The 15,062-nt window shown below is 43.5% G+C and overlaps 1 protein-coding gene across 4 annotated transcripts in view; it reads right to left on the bottom strand.

The window, feature by feature from the left end:
- Positions 1-15,062, bottom strand: part of BMP2K (BMP2 inducible kinase) — a 402,471-nt gene that overhangs the window by 336,943 nt on the left and 50,466 nt on the right. For all 4 annotated transcript variants that reach the window (XM_029600312.1, XM_029600318.1, XM_029600326.1 and 1 more), the window contains exon 2: positions 10,522-10,640. In XM_029600312.1, coding sequence (XP_029456172.1) covers positions 10,522-10,640 — 119 coding nt within the window. The remainder of the gene's footprint in view (positions 1-10,521; positions 10,641-15,062) is intronic.

The following is a 15,062-nucleotide window of genomic DNA, read 5'->3' on the forward strand; positions in this document are numbered from 1 at the left end:
CTTAAAACAGGAGTACCTCAGGGTTCATTTATTTCAGCAATGCTTTTTAATGTATGTCTTAGACCACTATGTAAGCTTTTGACTGTGTAGGAGATCTGTTTTATCCCTGAAAGCAGCAAATATGAATCATAATAGTCAAGAAATGTACAGGCCAAATACTGACAGGCCCCAAAAGCACTGTCACAGCTCAGTGGAAAAAGAAACCTTACCCTGATGAGAATGTTACATTAAAGGATACCTTATCTAGATCTGCCTGTTTGTTTGCTATGTAAATAAAAAGCAAGGCAGAGGGACAATGCAACTTAAACTCTATTGGATACATTACATCCCAAAGGTCTAAATGCAGAGCTTGAATTAAATGTATTCCTGTAGTAATACATTTTGTTTGAATGAATAGCATTGTTACGCTGCAGATAGACATGACATCATCTCGTATGCGTAGTCTCCGATTGGTTGGTTTCTTGTTATAAGCTGACATTTGATGTTTAGATGGTCTCTGTTCCTATTGATTCAACACCTCTTGAGACTATTGTCGTCCTGATGGAAGGTTGGAGTTTTTGCCAACACCAGATAAGGAACATGTTACATTTGTCAACATTATAATACGTATTTTCTGTCATGTAGGAATCAGAATGAATGTGAATGGAGTAGTGACTCATAGCTGAAAAATGGATTACCAATATCTACAGCTCCTGATGAAGCAGTTTCCTGCAAAACATCGGCCGGTTGTCGAGCTGATGAAACGTATAGCATTAGAATAGAGCTGATATAAAGCTGGTGAAAAAATATATATTTATTTATTTATTTAAAGGGTTTTTATATACCGCAGTACGTAAAGAAATACATCACCGCGGTTTACATTTAACAATAACTTAGCAACAGGCTTTACATTGACATTATTAATAGGTATTAAATAAACTAAATTCCATATAACAGTTTTGACGGAAAACAGGCTGAACAGACTGTAGACCATCCAATAAAGTATAACATACAATTAAAATATTGATGTAACTATTAAACCTTAACAAACCAACACAAAAACTAAATAGTATCTAAAACAATACCGGTTCTGAGTGTGGATACAATTTCTATATTGCACCGAAGACATTTCTGTTATTTAAAGCTACTTAATATCATGATGGGTAAGGGTGGGCAGGTAAGGTGAAGAAGGAGATTGAGGAGGGAATGAGGTTAGGGTGGGAAACGGAGCAAGGGAGAGAGGGAAGAAAATATATAATCTTACAAATTATTGATATCACTGTGACTGTTCAAAAATGAAATAATATACATCATTTCACCATGATTGTCTAAAGAGCGTTGAGAAAATAACACACATTGTTTAAAAAGATCTTGACCGCAAATGATTAAAAGACCGGACGGCTTCCTTTTGAATATCAGGTGGACACATTGTCAGGCTTGATGATGCGGCCATAAAAAGTTTACTGATACATTATTGTTACTATACAACATCGGTGAGTGGCGTTTTAAGTTTAAAGAAGTTGCTTTGGGATTTCCTTTTTGGATGATAGTCACCCTTATCTAGACCATTTGTTCATCAGAACAAACACTCTCCAGGAGACCCGATAAGCATCAGCCACTGTAGACCAGCTCCTAGAAAGGCTAGGTTGGATGGAAAACTATGCAAGGAGCAGTCTAGAACTGTTGCAATCCATAGAGTTCTTAGGTGCTCTCTTCGATCCCAAGAATAGAGCAAGTAAAGGCATTCCACATCCTGGTGTCTTATAGTGTGGAATTATCTTCAACTGTTGGGATTGACAGCTTCCTTAGACCTAGTCTTGTTGGCCAGAGTACATATGTGCCTGTTACAGCAATTACTGTTGATACACTGGTCTCCTGCTTCTCAGAACTATGATTGCCACCTTAAGGTTTCCCTGGTATTGGGGGGGGAAGTGTGTAGAGTGATGGCTGAACCCCTCTAACTAGTGAAAAGGATAGGTCTAGAGCCTCCCAAGTGGGTCATTCTAACAGATACCAGCACATTCGGATGAGGAAGCACATTGTCAGGGCCAGCTGGCTCGAGGGAGTTATACGAAAGAGGAAGCATTATAGCCAATAAACAGGTTTAATAATAAGGGCAATCAGATTAACACTCTAGTTCTGCATAGTGATGATAAAGGGGAAGGCAGTCAGTCCTCTCAGACAATGCCATGGTGCTGGCATATGCGAACAAACAAGGGGGCACTTCCAGCCCCAGGGTAGAAAGAAACCTGCCCTGTCAACATCTCATATGGTGGGAAAAGTAAATATTCAAGCAGATTTTCTCAGAAGAAACAGGCTAGACCCAAGAAAATGGGAGCTTAGCCAGGATGCCTTCTAGATCTGGGGTACCCAACCTTTCAAGGAATATGGATCCCTTTTCAGCTACACAAAGTTTCATGGATCCCACACACTTCTTAATGCTTGCATGCCATAACAGGTAAACAGCTGTTAACCCACAAAGCGTTTTGAAACTTACCCTCCCTGAAAATGTGACCCCCTTTTAGCCTGCTTTTCCTTTTATTCTTTCTTTATGGTTCTTATAACAAATACAGAAAATGATAGTCACAAAATTTATAGTTTAGAAAAGTGAAACAGCCTGCTTTTCAATGGGAAGAAGGCTTCATGTCTGTCTCTGTCCCTCTAAACAATGTTTTATATCCATACCTGGCTTCTCATCCTCTCTCCTCCATCCTTGGAGGTCATCTTTCCCTTCTTCCTGTGGTGGTCCACTATCTCTGTCCTGTCAATTCCAGCGGTTTTTTCCTCCTCTCCCCTGATAGGCTGCCTTCCACTCTCATGCCCCTTAACCAGGTCAATCATGGAGGATAAGGAGGGGAGAGATATCCATTTCTTCATTCCTATCTCTATTCCCTCTTTCCCTCACTGTCAATCCCAATTTATCCTTTCTTCCTCAGAGTCATTCTACTCACTATTTTTGTGCAGATCTCCTTTCATTGCTCTGTCATGCCAGTGGCAGACTACATGGCAGTAGTGGGAAATGTTTCTCACCACTGTGATAACCCAGCTTTCCCCTGCTTTCCTCAGTGTACAGTAGAGGCTACAAAGGTTCTGACAGTCTCAATCAGCCCCTCTCTTCTCTACATCTTCTAAATTTATGGCAGTACGATTTGAACATCTAATGGGTACAAGTAGCTCCCCCATCTATCCTTCCTCCTGGTCTGCAGCAGTATGTGGTGAAGTTTTCAGAACCCTAACAGACCCACTCTCACTCTCCTAGTCTTTGGCAGCAGCTCTGCTATTCATAGGTAGCAGCAGCCTACTCACTTTCTCCCTAGGTAAGCTTCCTTGCATCCCTTCTGGAGGACCCCCTGGGATGGTCTCGTGGACTCCTATTGGTCCATGGACCTCAGGTTGGGAACCACTGTTCTAGATGATAGCGGAATGGTGAGGGACCTTTGGTCTTGGAAGTAACAGCAACCTGAGTGATTGCCAAAACTGTCAAGTTCTTCAGCCAACAGATGGAGGTAGGATCCAGTGGGACGGATGCCTTAAGCCAGGGAGTCCCCAACCCTGTCCTGGGGGCCCACCAGCCAGACGGGTTTTCAGATATCCATAATGAATATGCATGAGAGAAAATTTGCATGCACTGCCTCCGTAACATGCAAATTTTCTCTCATGCATATTCATTGTGGATATCCTGAAAACCCGACTGGCTGGTGGGCCCCCAGGATAGGGTTGGGGACCACTGCCTTAAGCCAACCATTGCCTCTATAATAGCAAGGTGATATGAAAGATCACCTCTCAGATGTGATTCTGGTAGTACTGGATTGGCCAAGGAAACCTTGGCATGCAGCCCTAATAAGGCTCCTAGTGGGGTCACCTGCAACTCCCCAAAGAACATTCTGCTATGGCAGGGTCCAATGGAAGCTCCATCTCCATTTTGACTTATGACCTGGCTCTTGAAAGGTCATGCCTATGAGGGAGAGGCTATTCCCCATGACAACTGTGGTAAAAGCACATAAGATCTCTACTTTGTTAGCCTGTATTCGAGTGTGAAGACTATTTGAAGCTTTCCGTTGGGAGCATAAAACTTCCCCATGGAGATCTGATACCTCACAAATTCTGGACTTCTTGCAGAAAGGCCTGGACAAGGGTTTAGTGCTCAATTAACTGAAGGTACAAGTTGCATCCGAATCCTGCTATAGGGAGTGCATTAAAGGGATCCAGATATAGTGTGCTTTTTGAAAGGGGTGACCACTCTTCAGACCAGTTATCCCTCAGGGGGGATCTCCATCTGGTCCTCAGAGCCCTAGTAGGAGCACTCTTCGAACTGTTGAGAGGCATCCAAAAAGAAACTGTCAGTAAAGGCTACCTTTTTTTGGTAACAATCTGCTCCAGAAACATTTAAGTAGTTGGACTGTAGAGTCTGAGTTTACCAATTGGTCCTTTAAACTCGAATCCTTGGTGTACGTAAATCTGGGTCGCGACTCAAATTCTGCGTAATTTTGCAAAATGTGCCAGTTTTGAAAAATCATATCTTTAATCACAGGTGCAATTGGGGAGAAAGGTATTACACATGTCAGCATTTCCTCTAACTTTTCTACGTGGTAGAAACAGCTAGTCCCGATTAGTAAACCTGGCTCTGAGGTATGCCCGTCTCACACAACGTGTTGGGTATCCTCTTTTCCAGGAAACGACCACGCAAATTTGCTGCTTGACGTTGGTATTCTTCCCTAGATGAACATAAACACCGAAGCCTAAAAAACTGACTGGTCAGTAGATTCTCTTTGAGGTTCCGCGGGTGTGCACTGGTAAAGTGCAACAGAGTATTGCTACTCACAGGTTTCCGAAACAAAGAGGTTTTAAAACCATTCAGTATTTTATGAATAGAAATGTCCAAAAATGTAATTTTTTGTGTTTGATAAACTGCTGCAAACCATAAGCAAGGACTGCAATTATTTAACCAACCCATAAAATCGTTAAATCTCTTGGGTTCCTTGCCACAAAACGTTTGCATGCACCTATAGTAGTGCACTGCCTTGAGAAGGGACATGCTTTTGATGAATTGAAAATATGCGTTTTAGAACAGATCTTGCCACATTGGCAGGGAGGAGATATGAATAAAAAATTGATACAAGCTGAACAGAAGTGTATACGTCTATTGGATACATTACATCCCAAAGGTCTAAATGCAGAGCTTGAATTAAATGTATTCCTGTAGTAATACATTTTGTCTGAATGAACAGCGTTGTTATGCTGCAGATAGACATGACATCATCTCATATGCGTAGTCTCAGATTGATTGGTTTCTTGTTATAAGCTGACAGTTGATGTTTAGATGGTCTCTGTTCCTATTGATTCAACACCTCTTGAGATGATAATCGTCCTGATGGAAGGTTGGCGTTTTTGCCAACACTAGATAAGTAACATGTTAAAGTTGTCAACATTATAATACATATTTTCTGTCATGTAGGAATCTGAATGAATGTGAATGGAGCGGTGACACTATATATATATATATATATATATATATATATATATATATATATATATATATATATATATATATATATATATATATATATATATCTGAAAAATGGATTACCAATATCTACAGCTCCTGATTCCTGATGAAGCAGTTTCCTGTGAAACATTGGCTGGTTGTCGAGCTGATGAAACATATAGCATTGGAATAGAACTGATATAAAGCTGGTGAAAAATATATATATATATAATCTTACAAATTATTGATATCACCGTGACTGCTCAAAAATGAAATATACATCATTTCACCGTGATTGTCTAAAGAGCGTTGAGGAAATAACGTACATACTGGATATGAGGTGCGGTTCACGTGACATTACCCCCCCCCCCCCCCCTTCATTTTACCTATTCTCCAGGAAATTTTTCTGAGTCAGCAGGCTGCAGTCATGTTGCCTGCCCATGCTCCCTTTTATTTTTATTTCTCCTGTATAAACCTGGGAGAAAAAAAGGGAAGTGGGGCTTTTTTTTTTGTAAGGCGTATGCCATTCTAGGGTCAGGGCTTCTAGGATTCCATTAGGGAAGAGGATCACCACTAGAAGACAGCCTCCGTTCCCTAGGAAAGAAGGGATCAGTTCCCTAGGTCCATTCTACCAGGATCCTTCCTGGGATGAGGTTCCACTGGGGAAAGCAGCCCCAAGGGATTGTTGCCTCAGGAGCTAATAAGCTCCACCAAGCCAGAATCACTCACTGGCTCTGGAAGACACAGCAAAGTCTGTCTACACTTATCCACAGCTGCAAGAAAGACTACTGGCAAGGGCCTATGACCACTCACCCCTTATTGTCAAGAATGAGGCCATGAGGGGAGTGTACCCTCTGTCTCCGGCTGTGTAAGGACTGGTCTAGCAAGGGGAAAAGGAAGTTAACATTTAACTTTCCAAGATGTATTAATGTTTACAGTTAGAACTCCAAAAGGTTTTTGGGAGAAAAGGATTAAAAACAAGGCAGAACAATCACACACTTTGCTATAGTCCACATATGCTTTTGCACTTAGTCTCTCTTACTCCTGGAGGAATTCTGAGCAAAAAGATTCTGCAAAATTCTGCATACTTTATGTTAGTTAAAAAAGCACAATACACATCACAGTCCTTAAGTATTTAATTTAAAATGGCAATACAGAAAATGTATTACTCAAAGATGCAGAGTTAAATATTTTGAGCAGAATTCCCCTAGAAGTACACTAAGAGTGTCCCTTCTGCCTCTCTCCCTATTCCCCTGACCAGACCTCTTTCACTCTACCCTTTTAGGCCCCAACTCCTCCACTCTCCACTTTCTCCCCTCCCCCTCCATGCTGAAGTCCTTCCATTTTATTTCCATGCCCCCCTCCCCCCCACCAGCCCTCCACTCCCACTGTTTGACCACTTTCTCATTCAGGCCCTCACATAGGCTTCCTCTCAACCACACACACCTTCAACACAGACTCCCTTCTCTCTCTCGCACATGCATACACACCCTCACAGGCTCCCTCTGTCCTCCTCTCCCTCACACAAACTCCCTCTCTCTCTTGCACACACAAACACCCCAACACCCAGGCTCCTCTCTCCTGCACATACAAACACCCTCACACAGGCATCCTGTCTGTTGCGCATACATACACTCCCTCATTCACACATACAGGATCCTAATCTCTCATTCACGCTTACACACACGCAAACAGGCTCCCTTCACAAGCACACTGCCTCTCTGACTCATGAGCTTTCTTGCCTCTTATGCTGGGCCTACTGATCTTCGCCACTCTCCACTTGCGGCCTGCTGATCCTCGGGTCTGATCTTTGCCATGAACGCGACAGATTCCACTTGCAGCCAGCTACTGCCCCAGGCCTGATCTTTGCCACAATTGGGATGAACTCTGCTTGCTCACCATCCACAGGGCATCTCTCTCAAACTCTGCACAAAAACTAAATTCTGCACGGGAGGGGAATTCTACGCAAATTCTGCACTCCGTAGTAGCAAAGAATTCCCCAAGGACTAATATGAAAATTAGGAGTTTTCTGTTCTTTTCGATGAATAAGTCCAGCACAACAGTAAACTGGGGTATATCAAGCCAATGTAAGGAGCCCCTCCCCCCCCCCACCCAAAAAAAACCAAACACACATTTCTAACACATCTCTGGCTTTCATGACTTATTCAAAAAGGTTTCTACTGCATTTGATTTCATCAATAAGCACAAGCATAAAAATAAAAGGAAAACCCTGTAGAACCACAAGCAATTTCAAACATTTTACCCACAGTAGGGTTTATGGCACAGAAAGGTGCCAAAAACTTACTAATTTTCTAATCTGTACCCATATTTTACAGGATTAGTTTCCATTCCATTCAGAACTTCATCAACTAATCCAATAGGCTTATAGAGAAGATGGAGACAGAAGAACAAATATCAAAACAAATCGGAGAAAGTTCTTTTTTACTCAACGTACAATTAAACTCTGGAATTTGTTGCCAGAGGAAGTGGTTAGTGCAGTTAGTATAGCGGTGTTTAAAAAAGGATTGGATAAGTTCTTGGAGGAGAAGTCCATTACCTGCTGTTAAGTTCACTTAGAGAATAGCCACTGCCATTAGCAATGGTAACATGGAATAGACTTAGTTTTTGGGTACTTGCCAGGTTCTTATGGCCTGGATTGGCCACTGTTGGAAACAGGATGCTGGGCTTGATGGACCCTTGGTCTGACCCAGTATGGCATGTTCTTATGTTCTTAAAGTAAATTCCCACTTATTGTCATCCTTTATTTTTTTTTAAATATTTGACTGCCTATCACCATTTCTACTTCTATTGTAAAAAAACTGCTAATATGATGTAGCCACGTAATAATGTATCATAAATAACACCATATATCTTGGAAACCTTTGCTGAATTATTTGTTTGTGAGTAGAGATCTCATATATGATAAGGGAGAGTTGACATCCAGGAAGTCAGTTTTTTAGGTTGAGAAGAATTTGTTCTACGGACAAAGAATTTAAACATCAAGCCCAAGTGCTGGCAAAGAGATTCTTTGAAAGATTCAGTTTTGTTAGGAACTGGGGAACTTTTTGGGGAAGGGGGGAGTCTCTTCCGAAGGAATGGCTCGACCTTAACCAGGGAGGAACCAGACTGCTGGCGCTAACCTTTAAAAAGGAGATAGAGCAGCTTTTAAACTAGAACAAAGGGGAAAGCCGACAGTCACTCAGCAGCGCATGGTTCGGAGAGAGGTATCTTCAAAGGATACTAATGATGCATTAGAATTAGGGCATCCCAACAATGAGGTTCCAATAATAAGAAAAGTAGTCCAAGTGCCTGTAACTAAAAACTCACCCGAGCTAAAAAATTCTAACTTATCCCTATCAATTTATTTATTTATTTTTAACTTTTATATACCGACATTACTGTATAAGATACAAATCACACCGGTTTACACTAACTTAAAAATATCGCTGGAGAGCGTTACATGGAACAAGAGGGGAACAGTAAATAACAGATAAATTTGAAATTTTTTACATGGAAAAAAGCAGAATGAATATACAAACAAAACACAAACTTTGAAATGTTTGTATGATAATGCCAGGAGTCTAAGAAGTAAGATGAGAGAATTAGAATGTATAGCAGTGAATGATGACATAGACTTAATTGGCATCTCAGAGACATGGTGGAAGGAGGATAACCAATGGGACAGTGCTATACCGGGGTACAAATTATATCGCAATGACAGAGAGGAGCACCCGGGAGGTGGTATGGCGCTTTATGTCCGGGATGGCATGGAGTACAACAGGATAAACATCCTGCATGAGACTAAATGCACAATTGAATCTTTATAGGTAGAAATACCTTATGTGTCGAGGAAAACAATAGTGATAGGAGTATACCAACGTCCACCTGGTCAAAATAGTGAGACTGACAGTGAAATGCTAAGAGAAATTTGGGAAGCTAACCAAATTGGTAGTACGGTAATAATCGGAGACTTCAATTACCCCAATATTGACTGGGTAAATGTATCATCGGTAAATGCTAGAGATATAAAGTTCCTGGATGGAATAAATGACATTTTTATGGAGCAATTTGTTCAGGAACAGACAAGAGAGGGAGCAATTTTAGATCTAATTCTCAGTGGAGTACAGAATTTGGTGAGAAAGTAACGGTGGTGGGGTCGCTTGGCAATAGTGATCATATGATCAAATTTGAATTAATGACTGGAAGGGGGGCAGTAAGTAGCCCCTGTGCGTTCAATTGGGCCGCTCAAGATGTGACGTCACGACATTTGGCGTCACAGCGATAGTCTATCTGCAATATAAGCTCTATTGGAGCAGAGCAACTTACGCATGCCCGTTGCTTGCTTCGGGAGGAGAGGAGGACTGGCAATCCCGAGCGTAGGAGAACCGCCCACTTCCTGATACCTGTCATTTCAAATGACATCTGAAATGACAGATACCAGCGTGTCTGTGAAGCGTTAGGCCAGCGCACCCAGGATACTGTATAGTGCTCTATACAGTAAAATGGGTTGTGCGGGCCTAACACTTCACGAACGCTTCTTAGACGCAGCTTGCATTTGCAAGCTATTTACATACAGTATCGAGCGGTAGGTGAGCTGGACTGTGCGTGCGGCAACCACGGGTTCGCCCGGCACTAACGCAGCTCTCCCTATCGCTCCTTACTGTATCGGCCTGTAAATTTGTACGTCTGGTGATTTTCTGCAAACAAATTAAGCCAGTCAGAAGAGGGGAATTTTTACCCTGCTAGATTTATCTAACTTCCAAAGATAACCAATAAATATTTTGAACCCCCCCCCCCCCCAAGGAATTATTGGTGTATATTTGTGGCATATTACTTAAAAAAAAAAACAAAAAAAAAAAACTTCCTTCAAACATCCAGAAATTGCAAAAATACTCTTAAATACAGGGTTCTACAGCATTACTTTGTTGTTACGAAAAACTGGAATTTTAACGAAACAGATTTCTGAATCTTGGATATCACATGTTGACCACCAGCAATCTGCATGCATTCACTGTTTCAAAGCCATAGAATAATATGTTAATCACTACTTTACTTACCATAATGGTTATTTCCCGTTTGCAGATGTTAAGATCAGGCACATTGTTAACATACATTCTTTTTAATGCACATCGTACGCCACCATGAGTCCGCACCAAAAAGACTGTTGAGAAACCACCTGGGAAAAGAATAAATTGATCAAAAACTATATTCTGATCACAAAACACATATTCTGAAAGCTGTTTAAAGGCTGATACAGCACCAAATACAAAAAAAAAGCAGAGTTGCTTATCTGTAACAGGTGTTCTCACAGGACAGCAGGATGTTAGTCCTCACATATGGGTGACATCATCAGGATGGAGCCCAATCATGGAACATTTTTGTCAAAGTTTCTAGAACTTTGACTGGCACTTACTGGGCATGACCAACATAGCACCAACCCTGCAGCCAGCAGGGGTCCCCCTTCAGTCTCATCTTATAGTAAAACGTACATGCAAAAAATAAAATAAGAAAACGTAAACGAACTTAACTCCGCGGGGTGGCGGGTGGGTTTCGTGAGGACTAACATCCTGCTGTCCTGTGAGAACACCTGTTACAGGTAAGCAACTCTGCTTTCTCACAGGACAAGCAGGATGGTAGTCCTCACATATGGGTGAGTACAGAGCTGAGGATGCCCGAGCAATGCACCAAATGTACCCAAAGACGTGCAACAGGCACAAGAACTGGGATGGAATTTGGTAGAGGGCATCCTGAACCCTACCGGGTTAGCGGAAGGATGTTGGTACCTCAGTTCACAAATAAGTTGCGTAGCACAGACTGGCCGAAGATGGAATCTTGTTTGCCAGCCTTGTCTAAACAATGATGGGCTGCGAAGGTGTGGAGAGAACTCCAGGTAGCAGCCTTACTGATGTCAGCAAGCGGCACCAAATGTAGGTGCGCTACTGATGTTGCCATGGCCCTGACAGTGTGCGCTTTAACACGGTCTTGAAGCGGAATGCTGCCCGTTGGTAACAAAAGGAAATACAGTCCGCTAACCAGGAGGAGAGAGTCTGCTTACCCACAGGTTTACCCAATTTGATGGGATCGAAGGAAACAAACAATTGAGTGCATTTCCTGTGGGCAGCTGTACGGTCTACATAAAATGCTAGAGCACGTTTACAGTCAAGGGTATGTAGAGCCCGTTCTCCTGGGTTGACTGGGGCCTGGGAAAGAAGGTGGGTAGTATAATGGATTGATATGAAACTCCGATACTACCTTAGGCACAAACTTAGGGTAAAAGTGCGAAGTACTACCCTATCATGCAGAAGTTTAGTATCAGGCAGGTAGGTGACTAAGGCCTGTAACTCACTAAATCTGCGAGCAGAAGTGATCACCAAAAGAAAAATCACCTTCCAGGTGAGATAGCAGAGAAGTAAGGATTGGAGAGGCTCAAATGGCAGTTTCATGAGCCGCCCCAGAACTAGATTAAGGTCCCAAGAAGGGGCCGGAGGACGTAACAGGGGCTTGATGTGGAGCAAGCCCTTACAAAAACATGTTACAAGGGGGTGTACTGATATAGAGACATCCCCGATACCTTTATGCATTCTAATGGAGGAAGTCTTAAGACCTGACTGATAGTTGCCAGAGATAGTCCAGAAATTTCGGGATTGGACAGGAAAATGGGTCAAGGGACTGAAGAGCACCATGACGTGAACCTTTTCCATTTGTAAGAGTAAGCTTTTCTCGTGGAAAGCTTCCGTGAAGCAATCAAGATACGGGAAACTGGCTCAGAAAAGTTAAGTGGTTGAAGGATTAACCTTTCAATATACATGCCGTCAGGGACAAGGCTTGAAGATTGGGATGTCATAGGCACCCGTTGTTTTGAGTGATCAGAATCGGGTCCTTTCTCAATGGAATGCGCCTGTGGATGGAGAGGTCCTGAAGTATTGGAAACCACACTTGGCGAGGCTAGTGAGGTCCTATCAGGATCATGGTTCCCTTGGCCTGACGTAGCTTCACGAGAGTCTTCGAGAGAAGAGGAAGTGGTGGGAATGCGTAAAGCAGACCGGTTGCCCAAGAGAGGGAGAATGCATCTCTGGGTTGAGAGTATTTGCTGCGAATCAGAGAGCAGTAGTTCTCCACTTTGCGGTTCTGTGGGGACGCAAAGAGGTCTATCCAAGGATATCCCCATTGTTGGAAGATGGAGTTCGCTACCGAGGGGTTGAGAGGCCACTCGTGCGGTTGAAAGATGCGACTCAGCTTGTCTGCCAACACATTGTCCACTCCCGGTAACCAGGTGGCCCTGAGGTACATCGAATGGGAGAGAGCTTCCTGCCAAATCTGCGCAGCTTCCTGACACAAAAGGAAGGAGCCTGTGCCTCCCTGTTTGTTGATGTACCACATTGCTACCTGGTTGTCCGTCTGAATCAGGATGACTTGATTTGAGAGGCAATCCTGAAAGGCCCTGAGAGCATATCTGATTGCTCGAAGTTCTAGGAAATTTATTTGGTGTTTGGCTTCCTCTGGAGACCAAGAGCTTTGTGTCTGCAGATCGGCTATATGGGCTCCCCACCCGAGGTTGGAAGCATCGGTGGTGAGAATGATTTGAGGATTTGGAGTCTGTAAGGACAATCCCTGGAGGAGATTGGTCTGATTTTTCCACCAGGCGAGAGACAGAGTGAGTCAGTTATGCGGACAATGGCTGACAGAGGCTGAATAGCTTGAGTCCATTGAGACCTCAGAGTCCAGTGCATGAGTCTCATGGCCAAGCGGGCCATTGATGTGACATGGTCGGAGGATGCCATGTGTCCGAGGAGGACAAGAAATTGGCGTGCAGTTGCGGAGTGCTGAGACTGCAGCTGGTGAGCAAGGGACGCAAGAGTCAGTGCTCGTTGTTGAGGTAGGAAAGCCTTTGCCTGAAAGATGTCCAAGTCTGCCCCAATGAATGATAAGGGTTTGAGATGGGACTAAGTAGGATTTGTCGTAATTGACGAGAAATCCTAGCGAAATTAGAGTGTGTAAGGTTAGATTGAAGGACGACCGCAGATTGCTGAGTGGGAGCCCTGATTAACCAATCGTCCAGGTAGGGGTAGACGTGAACACCTTGGGTTCTGGGGAAGGCTGCAACAACTACGAGGCATTTGGTAAAGACTCATGGCGCAGACGCTAGGCCGAATGGGAGCACTCTATATTGATGGTGCTTGGGGCCTACTAGAAACCTCAGGTACTTGCGATGAGCTGGACTTATCGCAATATGGGTTTATGCGTCCTGGAGGTCCAGAGAGCAGAGCTAGTCTCCTCTTTGTAAAAGAGGTAGAAGCGATCCCAAGGTGACCATCTTGAACTTTACTCGTTGAAGGTACTTGTTGAGGGCCCTAGGTCTAGAATAGGACGGACACCTCCCGATTTCTTGGGGATTAGGAAGTACCGGGAATAGAACCCTAGGCCTTGCTGAGAGAATGGAATGGGTTCTATTGCTCGACTGGAGAAGGAGGGAAACCTCTTGTTCCAGAAGAATGGAGTGGTCGGATGTTCTCCATGTCTGTAGAGGTGGGGAGTCCGGTGGCAGGGCGAGAAAGTTCAGATGGTAACCCTGAGCAATGATTGCCAATACCCATTGGTTGGATGTGATTGGATGCCACATGTTGTGGAAGTGGCACAATCGACCTCCCACTGGTATGTGTGACAGAGGAATGTGGCTGCTGTTCTCTAAGTGGAAGTCAAAAACCTGAAGCAGGTCCTGGTTGAGGAGCTGCTTGTGGTTTTTGTTTACGGGCTGGCGAGACTGCGGTTTTTGATAAGGTCTCGTGGCACGGGATCTGGATGGTGGCGGGCAAGACTTCTTCGGACGGAAGAATAACTTCTTAGAGTCCTTTCTGAAGGGCTGTTTTGAGGAGAAGTCAGAAGGCATCAAAGAGAGCCGTCTTAAGGTCTCATGATGGTCTTTTAATTCTGCTACTATCCGTTGAGTCTGCTCACCAAACAGATTATCTCCGACACAAGGCAGGTCGGATAACCGGTCTTGTACTTCTGGGCAAAAATCAGAAGACTTGAGCCAGGCCCACCGCCTCGCCGAGATGGCAGCTGCAGACACTCTGGTAGAAGTGTCAAAAAGGTCATAAGATGTTCTAATCTCACGCTTGCCTGCCTCAAATCCCCTGTTGACTAGGGTTTGTAATTGTTCTTGAAATTGTTGAGGCAGGGAGTCTGAGAAGACCTGTATCTGCTTAAAAATGACCCTGTTATATTGGGTCATATAAAGTTGATAGGCCGCAATTCAGGAGATGAGCATGGCCCCTTGGAATACTCTGCGACCAATGTTTTCTAGGAACTTCTGTTCCTTTCCAGGAGGAACAGATGAGTGAGGTTTTGACCTCTTTGCCCTTTTTTCTGCAGACTCTACAATGACCGAGTGGTGATCAAGCTGAGATTTTTGAAAAACTGGGGCTGATTGTACTAGATAGGTAGTGTCAGCTTTCCTGTGTACTGGAGCAACTGATCCAAGTTCTTCTTGAGGAGATCAAGAAGGACCCGATGGATGAGTATAGATGTGATTACCTTGGGGGCATCCAGGAATTGGAGCAATTCCATCATCTGCTGCCTATCATCCTGTTCAGTCTGC

The sequence above is a fragment of the Rhinatrema bivittatum genome, chromosome 1 (assembly GCF_901001135.1).
Source record: "Rhinatrema bivittatum chromosome 1, aRhiBiv1.1, whole genome shotgun sequence".
Taxonomy (NCBI): domain Eukaryota; kingdom Metazoa; phylum Chordata; class Amphibia; order Gymnophiona; family Rhinatrematidae; genus Rhinatrema; species Rhinatrema bivittatum.